This window comes from Lates calcarifer, linkage group LG3, assembly GCF_001640805.2.
Source record: "Lates calcarifer isolate ASB-BC8 linkage group LG3, TLL_Latcal_v3, whole genome shotgun sequence".
NCBI lineage: Eukaryota > Metazoa > Chordata > Actinopteri > Centropomidae > Lates > Lates calcarifer.
The window spans coordinates 19,619,250-19,644,484 of record NC_066835.1 but is presented as its reverse complement, the minus strand read 5'-3'; the positions used below and the strand labels follow the sequence as shown (position 1 = coordinate 19,644,484).

At 39.7% G+C, this 25,235-nt stretch overlaps 2 protein-coding genes across 2 annotated transcripts in view; one reads left to right on the top strand and one right to left on the bottom strand.

Annotated features, from left to right (window-relative positions):
- Nucleotides 1–25,235, top strand: part of pvrl2l (PVR cell adhesion molecule related 2 like) — a 240,027-nt gene that overhangs the window by 80,960 nt on the left and 133,832 nt on the right. The window contains 2 exon segments of the mRNA XM_051068575.1: nt 21,051–21,163; nt 23,243–23,486. Of these exon segments, the coding sequence (XP_050924532.1) occupies nt 21,051–21,163; nt 23,243–23,486 (357 nt within the window).
- The window catches only part of LOC108881900 (class I histocompatibility antigen, F10 alpha chain), a 272,592-nt gene that overhangs the window by 240,615 nt on the left and 6,742 nt on the right, over nt 1–25,235 (bottom strand). The gene's annotated exons all lie outside the window — the stretch shown is intronic.

The following is a 25,235-nucleotide window of genomic DNA, read 5'->3' as shown; positions in this document are numbered from 1 at the left end:
GAACAAAGCGTTTTACAGTTTACCATTAGCAGGTTACCCATTTGCACACTGATGGCAAGAGAGATGCCATTCAAGGTGACCTGACCTGGAGATAAGGAGCACATTTAGTGTCTTGTTCACTGAGGGAGGCACCACAACCAACCCTGTGAAAATCTGCCTTACCTCCTCAGCTACTCCCTGATGAAGCCCTTAAAACCCACTGTACACTACCTGCAGACCAGCAAATTACAAGTTAGCATCTAGCTGATGAGCATGTTGGAGCCTTTAGTGGCTGGAGTTCACTAAGGAAATAGTTGTGACCAAAACAGTGCTAAAAGCAGGGTGAATATTGGACTTAAGCTTAATTTGTTCTTCTGCATTAAATGAATACAAATGTAACTACACACCTGGGCTATGTTATTAATTGAGACATCACGACAGGCCCACAAGAACTGTGACTGGCTCCATGTGTCTCACCTACATGTTTTTGTTGTTAGTGGAGTTTGTTGGCAGCAAAGACAACTGTGAAGACAACTAGAAATAGAACTGCAAATGACAGATTTTGTTGCTCCATGTCTGCTGGATGTGTAAACAGGCAGCTGTTTGCTAACAAGTTCACAACTTTTTCCACTGCCCTCCAAAAAGCACATACTACAACTTTAACTTTCACTTTAACTAGTTAATTCCACTCTTATGCTTGGCATCAAATTACTGAGTGAAACTCAACACTTTTTGCATGCTCCATGTTAAAGTATTCACAGTTTTTCTGTTGAAAAGAGACAGAACCTCAGAGAGGTGACAGTTGTTATCGATTGGACTGATGTTAACCTGTAACCTGTTTTACTGCAAGTTCTTGTCATACCCTTTCCAATGTTTTTTTTTCTCTTTTAACTGGCCTTTGTTAGAAACCAGCCTGTTTTGTTCATGCCAGCTATTATTTAAAGTAGAACCATTATTTGTATTTCTGCCTTTATTTGAGAATTTGCAGTTTTGTGTAAAAATGCAATTGAAATTGCTAAAACAAGGCGGATTATTGCACTTAAACAATATATTGTGTTTTTACCAGAATGTTTTGCTGTGGTAAGAGACAATGGGAGGGTGAGAGGTAGCCACTGAAGAGCTAGACTCTCAGCAGAGACGCTAATGTACTTCTCCAGCTAGCTTTGAGCTCCGCTGTGTGTGTGTGTGTGTGTGGTGTGTGTGTGTGTGTGTCTGTGCGCGTGTGCATGCGTGCGTGCGTATTTGTGTGTTGTGTGACTGTATCATCTTATTTGAAATTATACTTCTCTGTTCGTGATTCATTCTGAGATAGCAACACACAATATTCACATATGCATATTATATCATAACCTACATGCGAACACACATGTATGTCACTCTGATACATGCATGCCTGCACTCATGCATGCATTGGTCGTAGAGCGGCCTAAGTACTTTTCCTTCTATCGTCTCAAATCCGTACATGATGGTATTCCCTCTCAATTTCTCTCTTGGTCACTGTCACTGAAACACACACACACACACACACACACACACACACACACACACACACACACAAATAATACTTTTGAATTTGTTTTTATGCATCAACATACACTTCATTTTCCATCTGTCACACAAAAACCGTTAAATCTCTTTTTAATTTTCTCAGTATGCCGCTTTTTATGTAGCTTAGGCACACAACCAATCGTACGCATGTGTGGATACACACACTCACAGGCAGCAAAGGAGACAAATGATGGGAATGAAGTGGCATAAAGGGAGAGATAAAAAATGGGGGAAGAGGGAGACGGAGGCAGACAGTGAAAAAGCAACGAGGAGTGACACAGAAGGAGAAATAAGAGTGACACGATAAAAAGGACCGAAAGACATAAAACTCAGGGAGGAAAAGACAGTGAGAAACTGCAAAAACAAGAGTGTCAAAGCAAAAAAAAAAGAAAAAGAGAAGTAATATCTGGTGTAGTGGAGAGAAAGGATTCAAAGAGACTTATGGACAGACGGATAAAAATAAAAAACTGGCAGGGATATGGAGTGACAGAGGGGGGAAATGAGAGCGACAGTACTGAATAAAGGACTGACTGAGAAAGAGACAGGCAGAAATAGTTAAAAAGCTGTGACAGTGACAGATTGTAAAAAAGGGTGACATGGTGAAAGAGGTTTGAATGATGGGAGAAGGACAAGTATATATAAATATATAACTATAAATAACTATATATTAAAAAAAAATACAAGACCATCCTGATGCTTTTGCATGTTCCAGCCCATTAACTCCAAATCATACTTAATATCGCAGCTGACCATTTTTGTACCAGAAGCTTTTAGATTAGAGTCTTGCTCTTCAGGCAACCTCTGGTTTCACCTCATTACAGCGAACTACATCAAAAAATCAACTCACAGAGATGTAAAACTTGCTGGTGATAGCCCGTCGAACGCGCTGCTTTAACATGCTGCTGGTGTTTGGCAGACGTGAAAAGGTCAAACTGGTCTTTATGTTAACAGTGATTTAAAAAATAAAGTGACAGTTGTAGAAAAACATTTCCCAGGGTCTTGAATAGCAATGAATTTCACTGTCACCTTGAAAATCCCAACAAGCTCTGAAGTAAAATATGAGGCATCTCAGAAGTATTGGACATAATTCATTTTTCTGAGAGATGTGTAACTAATTTGGTTGAATCTAGAATATTATAAACTAGCAGAGATTTAAAAGTTACCTGCCTAGCCCTTTTTACACATGGAATATGTCTTCATCTATCTATTAAAATGAGTTTGTCATTCAGACATACGTTATTTTTACAAAAATATTGCTTCTATAACTTTATTCAGACATGTCAAATCCATTACAGTTGGAGCTACAATGCTTGTGCGATATTTGGCAGCTGCTGCATGAGAGGAATCTGTATCACTGCTGAAAAAATGCTGCGTTGGGAGTTGGAAGTCTTGTTTAATTCAGATTTGCTCAGATGCAGTATGTAATGCTGGATATTCGGCTACAAAAAGAGGGGAACAGCTGATATAATTGTTATTGTAGCTGTATAATGTTTTTTTCCCTGCATAACACAAAATAATTTCTAGACTTTCTAGAGAAAAATCTTCTTTATTGATGTGTAATAATGTAGTGATGTTGTTGTGACTTGTTCTGACACAAAACCAACATTTTAAATTGGTGAATTAACAAGGTGCATGTCAAAAGGTGATGTTACAAATTAAGTAACAGCACCTGGAAAAAAAAGTTTTTTTTTAGTAGCGATGCATTTCAGTAGCCAAAAAATTAAAGCTAGCAACAGTCCACAGCATCGGCAGGGGGCATTATGGGTCATGAGGTGGCCTACACAAGTCAGGACTCTCAGGTTTTTCAGACAAGTACCTTTCTTGAAGAGACCAACTAAGACCGTTCTATCTCTCAGAGAGCATGGGGGTGATTTCACTTTGAGAGGATTTAAAAAAAAACAGTAAGTGTTGGAGAAGTGAAAGAGTAGAAAACAGGCTAAAAGAGAGGAGACAGAAGGAGCAGGGCTTTGAGGAAAATGAGAAATGCAATGGGCTACTGGGTGAGGGGAAGGCTGAGTCAAGTCCAGGAGCAGATGAAAGCAAGAAAAAGTGCCGTGGAGGGCGAGAGATGAAGAGGAGCACAAAAAATGATGGAGATGAAAGAGAGAGAGGAGGAGAAAGAGAACGGCAGAGGGACAATGGGTGTCTGAGAGAGGAGGAGAGCAGGGGGCTGACCTTGAGAAAATGTGGGCGAGGGAGGGGACAACAGTTACAAAAGGGAGAAATGGAGAGAGGAGGGGTACTGAAGAGAAGCAGAAAAGTAGAGTTGAGAGAGTTGGATGAGCCTGAGGGAAGGTGAAGATGAACGACAGTCTTATAAACAGAAGGCATACAGGGAGAGAGAGAGTGACTGTTTCTGTAGTAGTTTGATTAATTACATTTTGCCAGTTTTGGAAGTGTGTGGGGTCATATCTATATATTACTGATTATTAGTTTTTGTTCCAGGCATGTTTTGAATAACTGTGTCAATATTGATTTATGCCTCTAAACCAAGGTTTTGTCTTCTTAAAATTCTGACAACACAGCTGAAAACTTCTGAGTTCCTCCTAAAGTATTATTGACACAGTTTAATTCTGTGCTAATTCAAAACCATGGACATTTATCTGCTGTTACAACCACTTCCACTATTCTGAAAATGGCTAGAGGGATTTGCTCCCATTCAAGTATAAGAGCATTATGGAAGTCGGCCACTGATGTTGGGCGATAAGGTCGGACTCGCAGTTGGTGTTCCACTTCATCCCAAAGAAGTTTGACTGGGTTAAGGTCAGGGCTCTCTGCAGGTCACTTCTTCCACATAGACACATGTGTCTTTATGATCTTACCTTCTGGTTTGTTGTGATGAAACAGAAGAGGGTTGAAAAGGAAGTTGAAAACATCAAAAATGCAATATAAAATCCCCCAACAGCATCAAAGCCCTCAACAAAAAATAAATTGGCCTGGAACCTGAAAAGTTGGTTTGCAGTTAGAACCAAAAAATAGCAGGTTTTCAAGTGCGAACTTTGAAGACATCAATGGGCCTGTCATATTCTTCAGGTCTGTTTTCCAGTGTGCAAAATTACAGTGGTTCCACCAAACTTGTAGAAACACGTTGGATCACTGGATAGCACCAAAGTTCAGAGAATCTGCAACAGATTCAGTTCAAGAACCAGAGCTGATTTGGTGAAAAAGAGCTGATTTCTTAATGATGACAGTTTTGGGGATTATCCTGAGTAACAAGGATATTGTTTCTAGAAATAGTTGTTCAGTTGTATTTTTTAATGCATTGTTCTTCATTGCTGTGGGCACCACACATAAAATTCCTTTCACCTCTTGTGTTTTGGTGTGGAAGCAGAAATCTCAGAGGGAAACTGATTCTTTACGTAAATGAACAAAGTCTTGTCCCAAACAGAAGTACAAAATAATCGTCTCCTTTTTCCTCCCGTTACCTTCCAGGCAGTACACTTACTGTAGTAGTTACAAAACAAAACATCTTTATGTAGAGTCACAGAAAAGTCCAAAGAAAACATAAGTAGGGCAGCAGCTTCACCGCCCACTACATCAGCTTAGCTTGTCTACCTTAAGGCTGATAAGACCGTCAAACTGGAAGCAGGATGTGGCGACGTATTGTTTGAGTCAAGAGGCCAGCAGACAGATAATAAGAAATGTGTTGTGTTGTGCAAGCAAAGGAGGAGAGAGCAGGGCCAAAGTAAAGTAAATGCAGTATTACAGCAGGATGTGGGGACTTGACCTGGAAAACAAGACTGGATGACCAGCTGCTTTCGTTTCTGTCTTTAAAATATTTATACTTATCTACTTATGGATCTAAAATTAGGTTTAGCAGATTCTTTTTTTCTGATAATGTCAATATTCTTTGCCTTAAGTAGTTGTTAGTACACAGTAATTTAGCGATATTCAACTTTCAGCAAGAATCAAGAATCTCACAAGCTGTTGATTGCCATGAGATTTTGTACAGATATTCAAGGTCCCTGGAAGATGAATCCTACTGATTTTGGTTCTCTAGCACCACCATGAGGTTAGCATTTGTAGTTTATGTCTCAACAACTATGGTTGGCTGCCCATTAAATTTGGCACAGACATTCATGTCCCGTTAGGAAGGGCCACCACTGGGTTGGAGTTTCACGTTGTCCAATACTTTGGTTTATGACCAAATACCCAGATGTACTTGTTAGCAAATGTTAACATGCTAACCCTCTAAATTATGATGGTGAACATGATAAACATTAAACCTATAAACAATAGCATGTTAAGACTGTGCTTTTAACATCACTGTTCTTAGCCTCACAGAGCCACAACAATGCCTGTAGACTTTTAGACTTGTGTTTTAAATCATTGTAGGGTAGACCTGTCACTACAACACTCCCTAAACTCATTTGTATTTGTCTTAGTCTTATACTGTAGATTTACATTTTATGTCTACAAAGCTGATTATACAGCATATATATGATTTGTGATGCAGCTAGGGCTCCCCAGTGTGTAATTACCAAGCAAAACGAAGTCTCATGTAAATGTTATTGAAATGTTATTTGTGTTATTTTTCTTTTAATTTACACTTTGCAAAGAGTAACTGAAGAAACGCGTACTGTAAGTGAGAGAGTGTCAGATGGACTGGAGGAGGTGAGAGAGACAAATGTGGACTATGAGAGGGGAGATGGAGAGGGAGCGAAAGACACAAAAGAGGAGCAGGAGGGCAGTGGACGACAAGAAAATGAAATGGTGAAGGAAGTGAAGAGAGAGAGGGGAGGGGGGAGTCAGTCAAAGGGCAGGAGGGAGGAGGAGAGGCTGACGGCTCGAGTTGAGGAGATCAGTCTGCTTAGTGTCTGTCAGTTCGACAGAAGAGAGACTGAAAACAGCTGGGGGCTCTCACTCTGTGTGTGTGTGTGTGTGTGTGTGTGTGTGCGCGTGTGCGCGTGTGTGTGTGTGTTACTGCCAACACAGGCCGCCCTGTGTGTGGTGTATGTGTGTTTTCACCAGAGAGAGAGAGATGGGGGGCATGGCAAGGACAGCCAGAGATCAAAGACACACCCACATACACGTGTGCAGACACACACACACACACACACACACACACACAGAGAGAGAGAGAGAGAGAGAGAGAGAGAGAGAGAGAGAGAGAAACCAGCCTCTGTTGGCAGCGATTGGTCAGCCTGCACGACTGTTGGATGGGATCTTGATACCTGCAGAGATAATAGATTTAGAGAGGTCACACACACACACACACACACATACCACCTGCAGATGCCCAGTTGCAGCAGTTCTCACACTCTTAATATGGTAGAGCTGTCATCACTGCGCCAAGCGAGAGAGAGAGAGAGAGAGAGAGAATGGGTTCTTGGATATGAATTCTGTTGTAGCGGGGCGAGCGAGAGACAAATAGGAATCCAGGGTACGAATTGAATTGTAGCGGTGAGCGGGGAGAGATTGTGTCCTATGTAATTTCAGACCATAATGTCCTGGTACACAGTGTTCTGCCCTCCCTCCCTCCAGGCCTGCATCCATTTCTTCTCATTTCTCTTCATTTTAGAACACAAAGACCAGCTCTACCCGTCTTGCTGTCTGTGTCTTTTTCTCGTTTGCATTTCCAACGCTCCCCTCCTCTCGCTGCTCTGTTCTGCTGTTTTGCTCTCGTCTGTCTGTCTGTCTGTCTGTCTGGCTTCTGTATTGCCGTTTTGTTGTCTCACTCTTGTGTAGAGGTATTTTCCGTCCTGTTCTTCTCAGTTCTGTTTATTCTGCTCTGTTTTGCATGTTGCTGTATTTTACACTCTGTTCTTGTTCTGTTTTGTTCTTCACTGTAGCTTTTTCTCCCACTGCAAATGTTTCAGTTTGTGCTGCTGCTTATTTGAGGTCACTTGATGTGTCCCTAGAGAACCTCCTGCTGTTGTGTAGTATAGTATCAACAGGTTATCTTATGAGGAAGGACATTTATGATGCATTTAAAGTCGGAATGATCATTCTCATTTTCTATCATAAGGTAATAGATCAAAGTGGGTTAATTTGTCAAACATGTTCCAGACAGTAGCCGCACTCAGTCTTGTTTTGCAGACTTTTGCTCAGCTTTAATGTCATGTTGGGTCACAGTTTTCTCCAAGTCAAAAATACATTACAACTCACCCAGTCAACTCACTCACATTTACTTTGACATTTCCATAATTCATGGTCAGAAAATTTTGAAAAAAGGAACCAGTTTATTTGCAAATAACAAATTAGCTGCTCAGACAAGGAACTGACTTGTAATTTTAGGAATTTTAACCCACCAGAATGTGAGTAGCAAAGTTTTGCTCACTGGGTTTTTGTAATGCTGATGATTGCTGCTCTCTTCTGGTTTGACCTGTCATGTCACATACTGGGGGAAACCTGGGTAGCCCATAAAGCCACCACGCCTGAAGCAGGTTAGGACGACCATAAAATACAAAAACACAAGCAGCCAGTAAAAAACAAAGGATTTTCTTTTCATTGCAAATTGGTGCATTACCTCACTCAAGGGACATAATCAATAACTTTGCTATAAAGGATCTAACTCAGTTGGCATTTGAACCAATAACAAGAAGACAAAAAGACAACAGAAGCTCCTGTAGATGTACATCATTAGTTTTGTTTTGATTAGATTATTCTAATATTGTATGACTTGGTTAATGTCAAGTTTATATCGCTGTTTCTGAGCTTAATGTTGCACTGCATTTGTGAACAGACTGACTTTGAAGATGATTGTAAGAGTAATGAATCTGCTGATAACACTTATCAGCTAATTGTTCCTATACCTGGGAAAGACTCTTCCCTGTGGTGAGTAAATTGAATGCCTCGTGTTTGAGTGTTATGACAAGTGACTGAGGGTGTAATGAGGATTCATAGGAGGAGTTGTTGTAGGGATAAAGAGTGTATTCTCCAGAAGTACCTGCTTTATTAGTGATAAATCTGCCTCCCAACTCAACAGGTCCCTGCCTGTGAGTGATGATCTTTCAGTGTACGTTACTTGAAGGTTTTACCTTTTAGCAATAGATTAATTGTTGAGCAGGCCTGCCAGCAAAATAATACTCCTGGATGAAAATATATGTGATAATCTTGACCAGCCAAGCAGAAGTCAAACTGTTCTTAAACTTTCCTACACAGACATGAAGACCTGTTTAGAGTCTAGTTTTAATGGGACATTATGTTCAAACATGTATAAGACATATTAGAGCAATGAAACTAAACTGTGACTCCTTTTGTTGGAGACTTCATGAAAACACTTGAAGGCCCTCCACTGATCTGTGGGTAATTTCTGTGGGTGTGTTGCTGATTGTTTTTTGCACATATTGAACCCCAGTCCTTCTCCCATCCCAGATCTGTGTCGTCGTCAGAGGCAGAAGCGTTAACTTTGGTGCTCGTCTCCTGATCTTCCCTTATTAATTTGTGTTCAGCTTTGTAATCCAGTTATTTGCCACTTGCTTCTTGTTCTGGCAGAAAATATCAGTAATTAGGGCTCAGTGCTTGGCTGGTCACATTACTCTCGTCTTAGTGTTTTACTGAAGAGTGCTTGTTAAAATGGACCTGCACCGCTTTGAAATGAAATGAGCCAAATCCACTCCCATTGTTGGAATCTACCCATCTATATCAGTGATTCACAGTCTCAGCCAACCCAGGAGTGATGAGTCACATGTTGATTTTTAGAAAAATAGATGAAAAACAAATCTAATCTGTGAAACCTGATAAAACGTGGTTCAGACTTTGTGATGAATTTGTTTTGCTTGTAAAATGTTAAATGTTTCCTGCTTCTTGACTTCCTCCTATAATTGATAATTAACATTTTCTTTGCATTAACCATTACGCATATTTATGATTTCAGTTGGCAGTCACATGGCTTTGTCTCGGGCTGTGCTGAGCCTTGTCAGCCTGAGACTAATCAATTTTAAAGTCACTTGCTGTAGGTCTGAATTTTTATTTAAATTCATCTTATTCGATGGGTAATGCACAGACCAGATTGACAGGTGGACCCTGATGATACGGGGAAGGAATTTAATTATGTTCTGTGAAGTATGTGTCGTTCAGATAAACAAGTTAACATTAAGCCATTATATATATGGACATGGAGCGAATGCAGGAGCGGCAGGTGTTGTTCACTCACACACCAATGAGCCAGTTTCCTTTGTGTAATAAACCCTTTTAGTGTGCCAAGCGAGAGTTAAAAAGCAGATCCTATAGCTGGAAAGAAGGCAGTTGCATGTAAGTATTTGCTAATGTGATTCTAACAGGCTTGCTAAACACACCTGAGTGCGGTGTGGGTGGACATAATAGCAGAGAGGCTGGCATTGGACATACTTGGACAGCATCCTTACAACCATATCTGGGCAGGTGGTAGAAGAGAGGCCTGATCAAAAATAGGGAGCAGGAAACAAACCTCAGTGATTGCCTGTAGATAAGTGTAAGAACCCCTGTGCCTGGAGCAGCCTGGCAAAAATGGGAAATAAATAATGCACAAACCACCTGCAACTGTAGCCACACTGAATCACTTAGCAAACCAATCAATCAGTTGATTGACAGTTGATTGGTTTGATTGGTTAAATGCCAATTCTACTCTCTACTTCCAGCCTCTCCGTGTGGGGAGCTGCTGGGTTTTTTGTTTTCTATCATTGATAATGGAGCATCTTCAGGTTTTGGACTGTCAGGCAACATAGTCACATTTTTTAATCATAAGTCGCAGCCCTATTGAACCTTCAGTAAAAGTCATCCCACTAGACTGCTGAACAGTTTCTGCACTCTTGTGTTAGTTGCAAAAAAGTTTATTTAGAAACCAATGATGCGTAATTTGATGGCTTTAGTGATGATATTGTCTCTGAGGAATCTTTTCTGGGAACACTTTGTAGAGTCTCCACTTAAGGTTACGAGGTCACGACAGGATTGAGTGCATGTTGTTGGACTGGATAAGTATTTTCAAATCAGGGCTTTAGTTTGACTTTTGGTTTCCATTGTCAGTCTGCTTCAACTTTAAGAGGAGAGTTGTTATTGTTGTTGTCAAATCCAGTTTCCGGTTTCCAGTCGAAGGAGAGAACATGTGATGGTCTGTGGGAGTTTGAATGGAAGATTTTGTGGTTGTTGCAGTGGTTTTTGGACCCGTCTATAGATATCATGTGGTATCATGTAATCTGTACATTTCTGTCTCATAGTATCTCCACTGTATATGCCCTGATTCCACAAACATAAAAAAGATGCAATACAGATTCCTATTTTGAATTTCTCTTCGGCACTCGTTGTGCCCTCTTTGCCTTTGCTTGCCCTCACCACCAATATTGGATAACTATCTAATTTGTTCAGGGCTACATCTCCTATATCTCAATCCTCTTTGCCTCTTTCTTTTTTTGAATAATTCCTTTTGATGAATTCCTCGCTGGCCTTTGATCTGAGCAGCAGAATGTAAGTGTATTGAGCAGTGGAGGCACATCAGATAGGGGAAGCAAACTGTTCAATGAAACTCTGAGGACAGCTGCACAGCCTTGATCAACAAGGCAGAGGCATGAAAAGAAATGGACGCACATGAAAGGAGGCATTGAACGAAAGCCATTGACACAGGCGCTGTGGATCCTTTGTTTTGTGAAGATATGACAAAGATGTACTGTATCATTCAATGCAGCATGGCATATGGACACCATCTTCAACCTTTTGTCCCCCCTGAAAAGGAGCACAGTCAGTCTTCTTTAAGTGAAGTCTCTGTACAATTGCTCTATTCGTCTGCTCTTGAATATGTTGTTTTCCTCTCTTCCCGTTGATTCTGGGTGTCTTTGTTTTTGTTTGTACAGGGGGAGCTCAGTGCCCCAGCAGCAAAGGTGAACTTTTGAAAACAGAGACCTGAGATATTGAACCTCCTGTTCTTTACCTCAACGCCGCTGTTGGTTCTCTTGTTATTTAATGTGTAAACGTAACCTGTGGTGGAAAAGCTTTTGTTTGTGGATTATACTCTCAGGTATTTCTCTTGGTGCATTACATAGGAAGAACATCTGATAAAACTTCAACTTTGTTTCATCCAGGTCATAATTGCTGAGTTTAAATCTTTCGACACGATCCTGTGTTTATACAGTTTTATACAGTCACACAAGAGTAACAGTTCCAGTGCTCCACCAACGTCCACTGACAAGCTTTAAGGGGTTGAATACCTTGCTCAAGGGCACCTCAACAGTATTTGTTGAAGGAAGAAAGAACATTTCACTTTTCCCCAGTTTTTCTCGTCTGTCCAGGGGCCTTTCTCACAAAGCAGGATTACAGAGTTATCTGGATGCCATGTAACACCCAGAACAACTCCTTTTTACTTCAGACTATGTTCCAGCTTTGAAGGGTGTTCTGGGTTTTACTCATCAAAGATATCCAGTTAACTCTAATCCTGCGTTGTGAGAAAGGCCCCTGGACTCAAACCAGCAAATTTTCAGTCAAGAATTTCACTCCTCATACTGTCGGCTTCAAGATCAAAACACTGAGAAAACAGTGAGGAACGTCATGTGTCACGTCATGACATGTGCCTCACCCCAGTGTGAGACAGCCTCACACTTTCTTTTATGGTTTTCTATGGATTTTTACTGAGCTACTCTGTAAAACATAGCCCTGAAATACAAAGCTGTTGTGCAGCGACTGTTTTAAATCAGGTCTGGTATTTACACAAACTAAGCCTCAAAAGGCTTTACTGTTAATCTGTGTATACAAGGTGAAGAAAAAGACTGACACTTGAAGTGTTTTGATTTACTAATTGCAGTGAGTATATTTATAAACTGAAAACTATGAAAAATATCACTTTAGTTAGTGATAGATCTAATGTGTAGAGGGTTATATCTAATGTTGCTACCTGTAACAATGTAATTTTCCTTTGAAAACAGTTTGGTTTGAGGCTTTGATACTGAATTAGGGTACTAATGTAAACTGTAGTGCCCTGTTGAGTCACACTTATACGCATTACTAGGTGCTCTGCACAGGCAAATAACAGGGGCAGGAGATCTGACACTTAGATTGCCCACTGTCTGTCTGGCTTTTAGATGATGATTTTTATCTGGGAGGTATGGATGATATACCTTAACAGGTGGGAGTTAAAAGGTATCTACACTGAAGTGCCCTACAATTTATGTGCAGCTAGATTACATGTCTACCACCTGTTCATTATGATAACAATGGCTTTTGTGTGGAGTATCATGAACCCAATCAGCCTCTTATAGGGAAATAGGAAATCCTTCTTATATCTATATCATCAAAAGAAAAATGAAAACTTGATTAAAGATGACTATATACAGTAGAAGTCATTTAGTGTCAAATGCCAAACAGACGCGCACTGCAATTGTAGAACTGCATTAATGCCCTAATCGCGCGGGTGAGTGAGCGTCCCACATCTGTAAAATACCAACTTCCTAGAAATGAATAAGAGCAGAGATAGACCACTGTGCATTTTGGAAATAATTCAGGGGTATTCTGAAAGGGTTTCTTAAGCCCATAGGCCGTATAATTTTTTCTGCCCACAGAGGATTATGCAGCCTTTCAATTCCAGTAAAAAAAAAAGAAAGAAAGAAAGAAAAGAAAGAAAATAAAGAAAGAAAACATGAAAAATGAACTCACCATAACTGGAGTTAATGGGTTGTCAGCTGACAACATGGTTAACATTGAAAAGCCACCCACAGCGTAAACATGCCACTTATATCAGCTGTCAGCTGCCTATTAATATTATATTAAAATTAAACTTTTTTTTTTGGCCTTGGTAGCTCAGTCTATCACGCCACATGCCTATCTGACATTTAATGCCAAACATAATTTAAATTATATTAATTTTACTTAATGGACATTAAGAATTATTATTATTAAGAATTATTAACTATTTGAATGCAATGTCATTGTTCACCAGTAGTAAATTGAGATTTCAAATAGTAAAGCCATTACAGATTATATGAAAAAGACCCTTTATTCCTCTCACATAAAACTACCTTCCTTTCACTAACTCATATTCAGTTAATTTATGGTTTGGATTGATTCATTGCTGAGAGTGAAATGCTCTAAAAATACATGTTTTATTATGACTTAAAAGATGACTTCAAGCAGAAGCATGTGTGTGTCAAAATTGGTATTTTTACAAAGTCAGAACTCTCTCCATTGTTCCCCTTTTACCAAGTGTCTCACCATGCAAAGAAAGTCAAAGTGTCACTTTTATATTCATGAATACATTTCAGAGACCTGCATTATCACTTGGGACGTGCCTGATGATCTGTTTCATCATTCTACCGTTAACATTTATAAAATCTCTTTCCACTGAAAGGCAGAGGTTGCAGAGAGAAGGCAGCTTGAAATCACATCAGGGAGCTAATCACACAGATCATTTATCAACAAAGCTACAGTTACACATTTGCAGAGATTGTTGAGAATGCTTCCGGCTGTGACAACCTTTTCCATTTAAATTTCTCCCAACGACACCGTGCACTTTCATCACATATGGTGTTGGAGCTATAGCTAATCAGGCAAAGACCAGGAGCTTTCAGTGCCAATTATAGTTAAATCAGAGTCACTGATGTGGAGCAAGACATCAATTCTTGCAGTAATTTGAAAACTTTTTGCTCTTTTCACCACTGACTTTTCAAGAATTCTGTTTTTATTTGGGTAGGTTATTCTTTTCCACCATGTAATACTTAATGCATACTTCATGTACAAACAACAATGCCAGTTCTGGGCTTATTACTGGTTATTTAGGTTTGTTTTTGCTCAAGTTTGTCAATCAAAATCTCCTAATATAATAGAGCAGCCACAACTAAAAGAATCATCTGCCATACTTCAGTAACTAATATAATTGGCTTAAATTACATGCCAGAAAATATGGACATTGATGGAATGAGATCCAGTATGTGAAGAGATGGGGAGCAGTACAGTATTTTTAAAGTGAATCGACATAGTGCAAAATTAGAGCGAATGATTCTGCATTTTTCTGCTTTTCGTCAACCGTTGATTAGGTTTCAACCTTCAAAGTGTGGATATCTCATTCTGGAATTAATTTCAGCTGTATTAGCATCTTTGTGGTAAAAAAAAACACCCTCACAGATGCCAGCAGCTTTTGACTGCCAGCTAACGGTAACTATGTGTGTGTACGTGAAACCAAAACCGTCCTCGTGACGACTAATCTCCTCTCTCCTTTCCCTCCACCAGATTGTTGATCAGTGTCCTGTTACTGAAAAGCCAATGCAAAATGCCATGATTATGAGCTGTCAAATGCCAATTACCGGTAATTCAGCTCTCTGGTGTGTAGTGGATGAGACAGTCACTCGGTGCCAGCCCTCCTCTGCCTCTTCCCTTCTCTTCCATGTCACATTTGAAGAATTATATTGTGTTTGTTTTCCATGTGTGAATGTCATGATTTTAATAAGTTTTGACCTGTTTAACGACTGTGCTGCGTGAAATATATCAAACCCCACAGTGACTGATATCACCTACTGTAGCTCTTTCATCCCTCATGATTCACTCATGACTCCAGGTATCACATGTAAAGAATAATAATGTGATGAATGGCTTGACAGATTTTCTTAAAAAGACCTCTATAAAGTTAACGCAACTGAGTATTTTTCTTAAATGGTATCTTCTTACTAAGATGTTTGCCATATTGGTTTAAAATTAGATATGTATTATTGAATATCATATCATATATATCATTATATTATCTTTAGCGACAAGAAATCCAGGAGGAAATATCTGTTTACACTCTTTTATAATGATTGTGGAAGTCATCATCATCATATAAATGTATTTTTAATACACAAAATGCCAACATTTCTAATTCAAGATTACATCACCATTATTTCCAGACTTTGGTCCAGCGTTTTTATCTGGTGTCACACATTTGGACTGGTTCTTATTACCAGTATCTTTCCATCTATCCTTCCCCTCCTGCTTCCACTTCTTCACATGGAATTGCAACAATGCCACAAGCTACCAAGTGCCAAGTAACTGTGATTAAAACTTTCACTGCATGAATCTTTCAAACCCCTTCCATCCCTTGTTAGCAGCACAGTTATATTAGTGGCTTCCAGCTTAATTCATGCTTGATCGCTCAGTGCTCTTGATGGCTGTCGCTTGACGGCTGTCTCTCGATAAAAGATGGTATGTCACACCTCAACCTGCATTTATAGCTGAGTGACAAAAGCTGGAGGACAAGGAAATGATTAAGTGGAGTGATCACACAGTGAACCGCATGTACCTGCAAGTTCTGTCATTCAGATGGATGTTGTTTCACTCTGAATGAACACTGAAATGAGAACTAAAAATTTATGGCTGTCTTTATCTATGCATACATTAGTCATTCCAGAGAAGAATTTCTTATTTAAAGACTCACATTGACATTACATTCCCAATGTATTTTTTGTCGGAAGTCGGACGAAGTGTTTGTCAGCGTTTCATGAATCCTACCTGTGTTTGTTAGTATGGTCAGTTCTGTGTCTGCTTGGTAAATATATCAAATTAAGAACTGAAGAACTACCATTGACAAACACAAGCACTAATGATAACATTCTCATGAGACCAGAGGCTACCTATCATCTGGTCTTTAGTTTAATTTGTTCACCATAATTATGGTGCCTGAAATAATTAGAATTTTTGATAATGATACAGAGGATGGAGGGAGAATAGAAATAAAATTAGCTTCATCATACATCATTCTTGTGTTAAAATAATTCTCCATGCAGCAGCTTTAGTATTCAAATGTGTTCATTTGTTCCATTTTAGCTTTAGACAGCTGTTGGCAATCACCAAGATAAAAGCTGACACAACTGACATCATGACAGGCTGACAGAAAACCCCAAAACAAAACAGCTGTGGTTCACTGCCTTCTATAAGTATGTGATTTGGATGTTAATGTGGATGAGTGTGCATCCCATCAGCATATTCCTCACGCTTACGCTGCATGCCTGTCTACATGGGGAAGCTCCACATAAACAGGCAAATGCCACAAGCCTCTAAATGTCAATTAACTGTGATTCATCTCTCTGGTGCATTGGGAGGGAAGCAGAGTGTGACCATTCATTTAACCGCCTCCCCTCTTTGACTTTCCATTTACGTTTAGCTGATGCTCCAATCCACAGTGACTTCCACTGAGTGCAACAGTAGAACAAGCTGCAAATTGTGGGATCATTGGGGTTGTGAGCAAATAATGGAAAGGATTGAAAAGATAAGGGTCATAGTGGAGCATTGACACCAATTTCACTGATAGCAGAACAGGCGTATGTGTGATACGCTTCTAGGGAAAAATAAAGAGCATAAACGTAGTCAACAATTACATGTGATTTCACAGGGCAGACGGTTTGCCCCTAATAACTGTCTGCAACAATTGAGAAAGTGTGTGCTTTAGTTAAGTTTGAGAAAAATATGTAGCTGGACTTGACTGTTGACCATGAGGCTGTGCAGAAATCTAGGTAATAACTTTTCCTCATCGCTGATCTTTGGCTGTAGCTGAAGAGATTACTGCTGTGGCTATAGTGTAACTGAAAGTATTGTATGTGCCCTCTGTATCTACATACAGTAAAATAAGGTCTCATATTTACAGCTCTGTCGTCTTCTTAAAGTAAAATACAGTTTATTCATCATCCTGGACATTGTTTCTATCAGTCATGACGATCTTGTACTTTCTACTGCTTGACTGACAAACTGGTCAAGATGATACACTGGCTGATATTGGATCAGTGCAAATATATCAGTATCAGTGTTATTGGTGTTGGCAAAAAAGCCAAACTCAGTTTGAAGTGGCTTAGGACGGTGTCTCCATTACATATTTTGTCCCCAGAAAGCACTGACAAGCTGATTGTTCCACTGTAAAATGTCCAGCTTAGTATGTAGAGCTGAAAAATCCAGTACTGGTTGGCAGATAATTCACCAAAGTAACTGCTGCGATCCGGGAACATGGCAACGTTGCTAAAAACAGTGTGTGAAGTGGTATGGATGTTTGCAACAGAATGACGGTAATATTTTTTACATTTCGTATCCTTGGGTTTCTCTTGTCTTTTATTCTCTTTCTGATCATCTTCCTGCTCATGTTTCTGACCTTTTCTTAGCAGTGCTATATTTTCAGATCTCAACAAGTACTTGGGTGAATACTGTGTTATCATAACTAGGTTTCAAAACTCCTTCAAAGCATGTTAACTTTAGCTATTGTATGTAAAGTAATGTAAAGTCAAGTCAAGAGGGATTTCTATAAAGATGACTGCAGCTCAAAAATACATACTCCAGATTATGCACTCATCTAGACAGATGTATTATTGTCTATAGTTGTACAAAATCAGAATAACCAAATGGTAAAGTTGAAAGCACACGTGAGCACAACATTTTATAGCAACAAAGTATTAGCTCAGATGCTTGATCCCCAAAACACCCAGCAAAACGCCCACAAGTGGCAGCTTATTTGTGAGTGAGGTGGTCATGTAGGTCTGTATGAAGCGTAAGAAGAGAAACTTTCTTCATTCTCATCCTCTCTCTCTGAGCCAGTCGACTTAGTCTCCACAGGGCTTTTTGGAGTCAGGCTCTGAGGAAATGAATCATTTCTGATGTGATCTCATGCTCTCTGCTCTCCTCCTTTCTCTCGTTCAGTGTTTTACTTTTTCTCCTCATATCTCTTTTTGGCCATTTTCAAACTTCCCCACTCTGTGGCCTCCTTTCATTCTTCTGCACTCTCTCTGGTTTTTAGTCATTCCTCTTTATTCCCTCTTCCAGTCTCCCCCTGCAGCTTCATCGCCTTCAGTCTCTCTTTGATTTAGTCACTTTACTTTTACGAATCTTCCTGAGATTCTTTGGCTGTTACTCTTTTATTCTTTTGCATTTATTCTTCCCCATAGATTTTTCTTTCCTTCAGCTCCTTTCATACCCTTCTTTAGTTTTTCTCTTTCAGTATTTAGCTATTTAAAGATTTAAACATCTCCCTTTTCTTTCTCCTTCATCCCCCTCCCCCTCTCTTTTCCTCTCTGTCTCTGTTTTATTATTTTCCCCTGCGTCACAGAAGAGATTTCATTGACCACTATGAATAACCAGAAAGTTAATGTGATTCATGGCTTTGGTGAGACGGTCTGGTGTGTGTGTTTTTGCATTTTAGCTTCTTTATGAGTAGTGGGAAATTAATTTGTGTGTTTGTGTTTAAGAGAAGAAAAGAGAAAGAATGTGATGGAGGCGGAAACAAATAACTGAGACAGAGGTGAAATCTCAGTTCCCAGCTGTTGTTCTTGTTGATTCAGGCCATGGAAAAAGTTGTCTGGGAGCCAGTAGTTTGCATTTATGTGTTTTGCATGTGTGTGCATGTCTGTCTTACAGTGGGAAAGGATAACTGCTTTGACAGCCCATTGTCTCCCTCAGGGTAGAGACTGTGGTTCAATGACTGAGTCAGCCTCATATGCACTCACATTACAATGAGATGCTCTGATTTATGCACATGCACACACACACACACTCAGATGTACAGTAATTACGCAAGTGCACACGCCGTTAAGCATGCATATGCCTTTACACACAGAATTCATTCCTATACACCTGGGTGGACACGTGGATGCATGCATGCTGTAAATCCAAAACACACACACACACACTTCACACTCTGTTAGTGTGACTGTGTTTTACAGCTGATTTGCAGGCTAAATCCCATTCAGCCCATTCACCTCCATGCTGCGACATGTAACATATTGTCCTAATCAATCCCTCACACACTAAGAGGCTTTTTGCATTGGAACCACCCGGGGCTAGCTAGCGGTTAGCGAGTGCTTATCCCCTTTCCTTGTGGAGAGAGTGAGAGGCAGGCTCCCCGCAAGAATTTTATCTTTACAGGCACAGAGGCTGGCTGAGAGGGCAGAGAACAAGGGGAGGTAGAGGAGAAAAGATGTGGCAAAATGACTTGATTTCACCGCATGGACAATCAAAGACTCTTTAAAAATGTCACAGCCTCATATGATTGTATGTGGAAGCTGCCAGACACATTGAGCTGTGAACTTGGTCTAGATTAACAAAGGATTACAAGTTGACTGTTCCACTCTCTCTGAGCCATCCTTTCTCTTTTCTGTTGGAGACATTTTCCCTCTTTCTCTCTCTCATGATTGTAAGGATTACAAGTTCATTAAAGTTCATTAATTTCAAGAAGTCTATTACAGCAGCTGTAATTTGTTGGTTATATATGCATATATTCATATGATTTTTGAAGAAGGCATTGCAGTAGTTTGTCTCAGTGGTTGAGAGCTGCTTGTTGACAACTAATCCAAATAAAAAGAGCCATTGCTAAGAGGCAGGGACAATTCATGTCAGCAGCTGAAGTGCTTTTAATGAACACATTTTTCACAAGGTGGTAGACAACAAGACAAGGCTTCCATGTAGTTTAAAACAAGACAGTTTTGAGGAGTGCTTTTGTAATCCTGTTGTTTAGCAGAATTTGTCCTGCTTGTGGTTTCCTGCAGCTCTCACATGCAAATTAGCTTGAAGTGTCTGTTGAAAGCCTCAAATGCATTTTCTGCTACATCAGTTTTATTTGTCAAACCCGTCTGAAATTCAGTAGAAGCATGGCTCTCCTGTGGAGTGTATTTGAATGCAGAGACCTGGCAGAATGGGTGACAGTGCTGGCTGATTCTTGTTTGGGAAAAAATAGGGTATCACAGCAGCAAGGTGACATTTTATTTTTATTTTTTATTTTATTTTTTTTACAAAATGGTAAAAAGAGAAAGTATGTGTTCAAAAAAACTCTTGCAACTTGATGATTTGGGCCTCAGCAGCAGACTGCACATAGTTGAGTCAGCCGACTGCGGAATAAGAAACTCATTTCACTTGTCCAATTTAAACTCAGAATTCTGACACAGCCTGCAGGTCAACAGACACTGCACAATGTTGAGACGCTGCTTGGCTCTGACCATCCGCCTTTCATCTCTGTTTAAGTTTGAACGGATGGGGCAGTTCTCCAGGCTTGTTTTCGGTGAACCTGCGCTGGCCTGTCTGACTGACCGTGCTCTCTCTCAACACTGCTTTTCATGCTGAAGAAAAGAGACACAGGTTCCTTCAGCTGAATTTCAAATAGATTAAAGAAGAAGTACTCGAGTTGCTGGAGTGTTCCTAGAGGCACGCCCCCTAGCGATGCCTCCTGGTAGACAAGCTTTACTGTAATGAGAAGGGCCTAGCTAAAGGAAGTTGGCTGAGACGCTGCCTGAGGCTTGCTATCAAAGGCTCATGATTCAGATTTTTTCTCTTTCTCTTTAATGAACTTGTCTCTGTTTTCTCTCTTGGTTTCCATCATGCTCTCTATAACCTTGTTTTAAATCATCGACAATGCATTAAGGAGGTCGGTCCTCCTGTCTGACAAAACAAAATGAGTGGGAGGGAAAAACATCAATCACAGACACCAGATTCATAATGAAATATTTCTAATACTCCATGTTTACCAGAGTGTTCCCTGTCTCCATCTTCTTCCTTTTTAGTCTCTGTTCCTCCTTTAGTTTAGTTTCAAACAAACAGATGTTTAATTATTCAAAACATATTGGTTTTGTGGATGATTGCATAATCCCCTCTCCTCTTTGTCTCCCCTTTTCACCTGCCTTTAGGCGTCGTGGCTCAGAAAGTGCGAGTCGAGGAGGAACTGGAGGCGTATCCCACAGAGTCCGTGGATCTCCGTTGCCAGTTCATCGATGGAGGAGGCCGAACCAAGCTCACACAGGTTGGTATATGAAAGGACAGCTCTGTGTTTTTAGTAGGTTTAGAAGCGCTGAAGCTCAGATTGTCAAAGTAAGATTGACAAGGTGGTTATACCTAATGGAGTGAATTCATTCATTGGAAAATAATGGGGAGAAGACTGGCTTATTTTGAGGTCATAAAGGTCAATCCCTGCCCGATGATCTTTCGTGCTAGCAAAAAACAAATTTGGCTTTGGTAAAGGAATACTGTGAGCACTTGAAGCATCGGGGAAAGGTCGAAAAAGGTTGTAGAAGTTTCACTATGTTAACATTGTTACTTTGGAATTGGTGGAATGCCAACGTTAGCTGTTTCCTCTTCTTCAAGTCTTTGTTCAAAGATAAGCTAAGCACATCCTGAATCAGTATCTCAGTACACAGAGGTGAAATGGACTACTCCTCTAACTCTCAGCAAGATAGCATATAAAAAATTACTCCAAATGTCAGAGTAGTGCTGTCTGTATCTGGTGTGCTTTCACCTGACTAAACTTCACACATGTTATGTGAATTACATTACCTTGGTAATATACAATGAAAATCATCTTAAAAGTCAAGTCTGTCTGAGCAGTGTTTGAATATTTTGTGAGAGTTTTAAAAAAAAAAAAAGGATATTTTTTTGCTGTCATTGCCAGAGTTTTCAAATACGGCTCCTTTCATTTTAACTTGATACTACCAGATGGAGAGGGTTAAGCGTACGCAACAGAAAAATGAAAACCTCTGACTGTTTGAAAGTCAATTTATTTTATCAAACCCCCAGATGACAACTTATCTGACACCACTCAAACTGCTCTGATGTACTATCACACAGTCAAGTAGACTAAAACAAAACGCTAGGAGCAGCTTGCTAGTTCAGTTTGATCCTGGTGTGATCTGTCCTCCTCTGAGTTGTGGATGGAATCAATAGGCAATTTGTTCTCATACAAAAACTGAATTGCAGACACCTAAATCGCCCTCTGATATTTTCCCTACAATCTACACCTAACGAGGGAGTCTCATCCACTAATTTGTGCTGACATCTGGGTTACAACCCATCTTCCTCCTTGCAACCTTCAACCCTCTCTGCTTCCTCTCCTCCTTTTCCTCTAGATGCCATGAATGTAATGGACGTTTACTAAATGTATATTGATGAACTTCATTCCCTCTCTTTCCTGGTCTACATCTTTAGCCAGCAGTTTGTATTTGATGCTAGGTGATGTTATTCCAAATGAAAATCTATTTGGAATAACATCACCTCCCTCGTGATATAGTCTCATACAGCCATAAAAGATTGCACTATCTTTCACATATCAAATCTTAGGAAGAAAAGCTTGTAACATCACTCTCTTTCAAACTGTGTTCTTTAAAATGGCAATGGGGTCCTTGAGAGAGTCTAAGAGACCTTTAATTTCATTTTATGATAGATTCTTAGCTCCTTACTCAGACAGCTTTAATTGAGTTTGACATTTTGCAAGTGTAAGTGAAATTATTTCAGGTTTTGTGGAAGATGGAACAGCATATGTTCAGAGAAATGTAGGAAATCATTGTGTGTTTGTATGTATATATAGTATACTGCTGCTGCACAACAGCCTGTTTATTAAACATGAGGTGAAATAGACAGGAGCATGCCAGCGTTAAGAAAACATCAGTTATTGTAGTTTGGCTGTTGATTTGGCCAACTTAACCAACACTGTCAACTGTTGGAGCTGAAGCAGTTGCTGTGATACACAGCTCATGGAGGCAATTATGGTGCTTTAAAACCCATAGCATCCATTGCTTCAATCTGTGGTAAAAATCCCCACTCTGTTTTCTCACACTCATAACTTAGTCAAATCTGAACAAACAGTGTGACTTTTCAATAATATAATTATCTCTGATGTCCACTGGAAATAAATATCCATACATCTGCTTAGAAAAGATTCTCTTTATAGCTCCAGAACCTTGATTTTAAGTTAAGTTAGTTTCAAAGTAATCCAGTAATAGACACAAACAAAACCTCATTAGAGAGAACAGCTTACAACAAAATTGTACCTTGAAAAAAAAACAGACAAAAACTGGTTTTCACAACCTCTTTTCTCTGTTCTTTCCAGGTGTCTTGGATATGGGAACCCACTGATGGCCAACGGGACAACATTGCTGTGTACCACCCAATCTATGGACAGAGTTTCCCCAACCCGTCTTTCAGAGACCGAGTTGTCTTCCTGCACAACAGTCTGGAGAACCCGTCCATTAGGATTTCTAACCTAAGAATGTCCGATGCTGGTCGTTACACCTGTGAGTACGCCACCTATCCCTCTGGAAACGAACAAGGCACGACCACCCTCATCATGCTTGGTAAGTACAGAGCTCCACATGACACCATATGAAGCCTTGTTACTCTAACAGAATTACCAAACTGCTGTATGTTTCAGTTATATTGTAGCTGATAATTTTTCATCTTCACGTGTGAGAGTTTAGAGCAGCAAAAGGTCAACAGTATTTCCGCTCTTCTGAAAAAGACAGCCGTGCTTTCAAAAGCTGTTCTGCTACATCAGCCTTGACAAGCGCCTCCCTAGCCATCTGCTTATCACTGCTTTCTATAAAAGAGGCTCCCACTGGACTCAAAGTCTAAGAAGAAGCAATTTTAAACATTTGACGAGTATTCTCGGGGTATATCCTGGTTAGATGCGGAATGAAAAAACAAGGAAGAGAAAGATTCAGATTCAGACATGGCACTACATGTAAAGTATCAGCCTTTGTACTGTATATAGATGCGCTGTTTGTGTGTGATGTATTTGATCAACAGACACTGAAATAGGAAGATAAGCTGGAAGTCTTTATTTTCAGACCTCACTCTTAAGGTAGAGCCAACATGTTTTTTAGCTTGTTTTGTGCTTTATATCAGTGACCTTTGCTTTTGTACACCAGTATAGTTATAATGATATTAGAATATTAGCAATATGACAGCCTGTCAGCACGTAAATATGAATGCAGATGGGACTCATGTTTAGGTAATGGATCTATATAGGCACAAAGTACTCTGTTTACAATGCAGATTAGGCTCACTTAAATGGCTTGTATTAACATATTTTCAAACAATGACCGGAGTTAAAGTGGATTTATTTGACAGTTGAATCAATTTATTAAGAGAACGATTGGGCGTAATAAGATAAGATAAGCAGTAATATGGTAATGTAATGGACTTAGTTACACAACATAGTCTTGTACATTGTACTGTCCTGGTGAGTGGTTGAGGATGAAAGGAGTTTAATAGATAAATCTCTGTACACAAACACACATCGTCAGGGTTAACCTCTGCTGTGACCTTCATGACATACAGTATTTTAATAGATGAAAATTTCAGCTTTAATTACAATTAAGATCTGCTTTGGCCAGATGACTGAATTAATTTCTTGTTAAGGACCCTTTTTGTGATAATCAGATGAGGGTAATTAACATAATCTTGCCATAACCTTGTATTCACGCTGTTCTTGTGCATGGAAATGTATCCAAAAGGAGTGTGAAAACAATTGCTAAAAATTTCTTTCTGAGGAATTCTGCTTCTGACTTCAGTTATGTCTGATATACTGAGAATTTACACCCGTATCACATTGAATATAGCTGTCTAATTATACTAATGGAGGCATCAACACTGTTTTCACTACATGTCTGGGTCACACTTGCAGATACTGTAATATCAACTACTGTGCGCTCCTTTCCTGAAATCATAAAAGACACAGAGCACATAGAGAGGATTCACAAATTCTTAGATGCAGACTAACTGGAACTTACTGAGGATGTCCATCATAAATCAGCATCCATTAATCTGCTTCAATTGTAGAAAATAATACTCATTACCTTTTTAAGTATCAAAAATTGCAACAGTAATAGCTAACAGCTAATTTTACATACTTATAATGGTGCCAATTTGCCTTTGTATTTACAACCTTCTTGGTTGTACGTATAACCAAGTCCAGTTGCCAGTTCCTCTTGAATTCCCCCCAAAGCCAACAAATTATGGGAACTGCAGTTCCAAAACTTAATTATCATAACTATGCTCCAAATAAAAGCCAGACAAAGAGTAGGAGAGGTCATAATCCATGG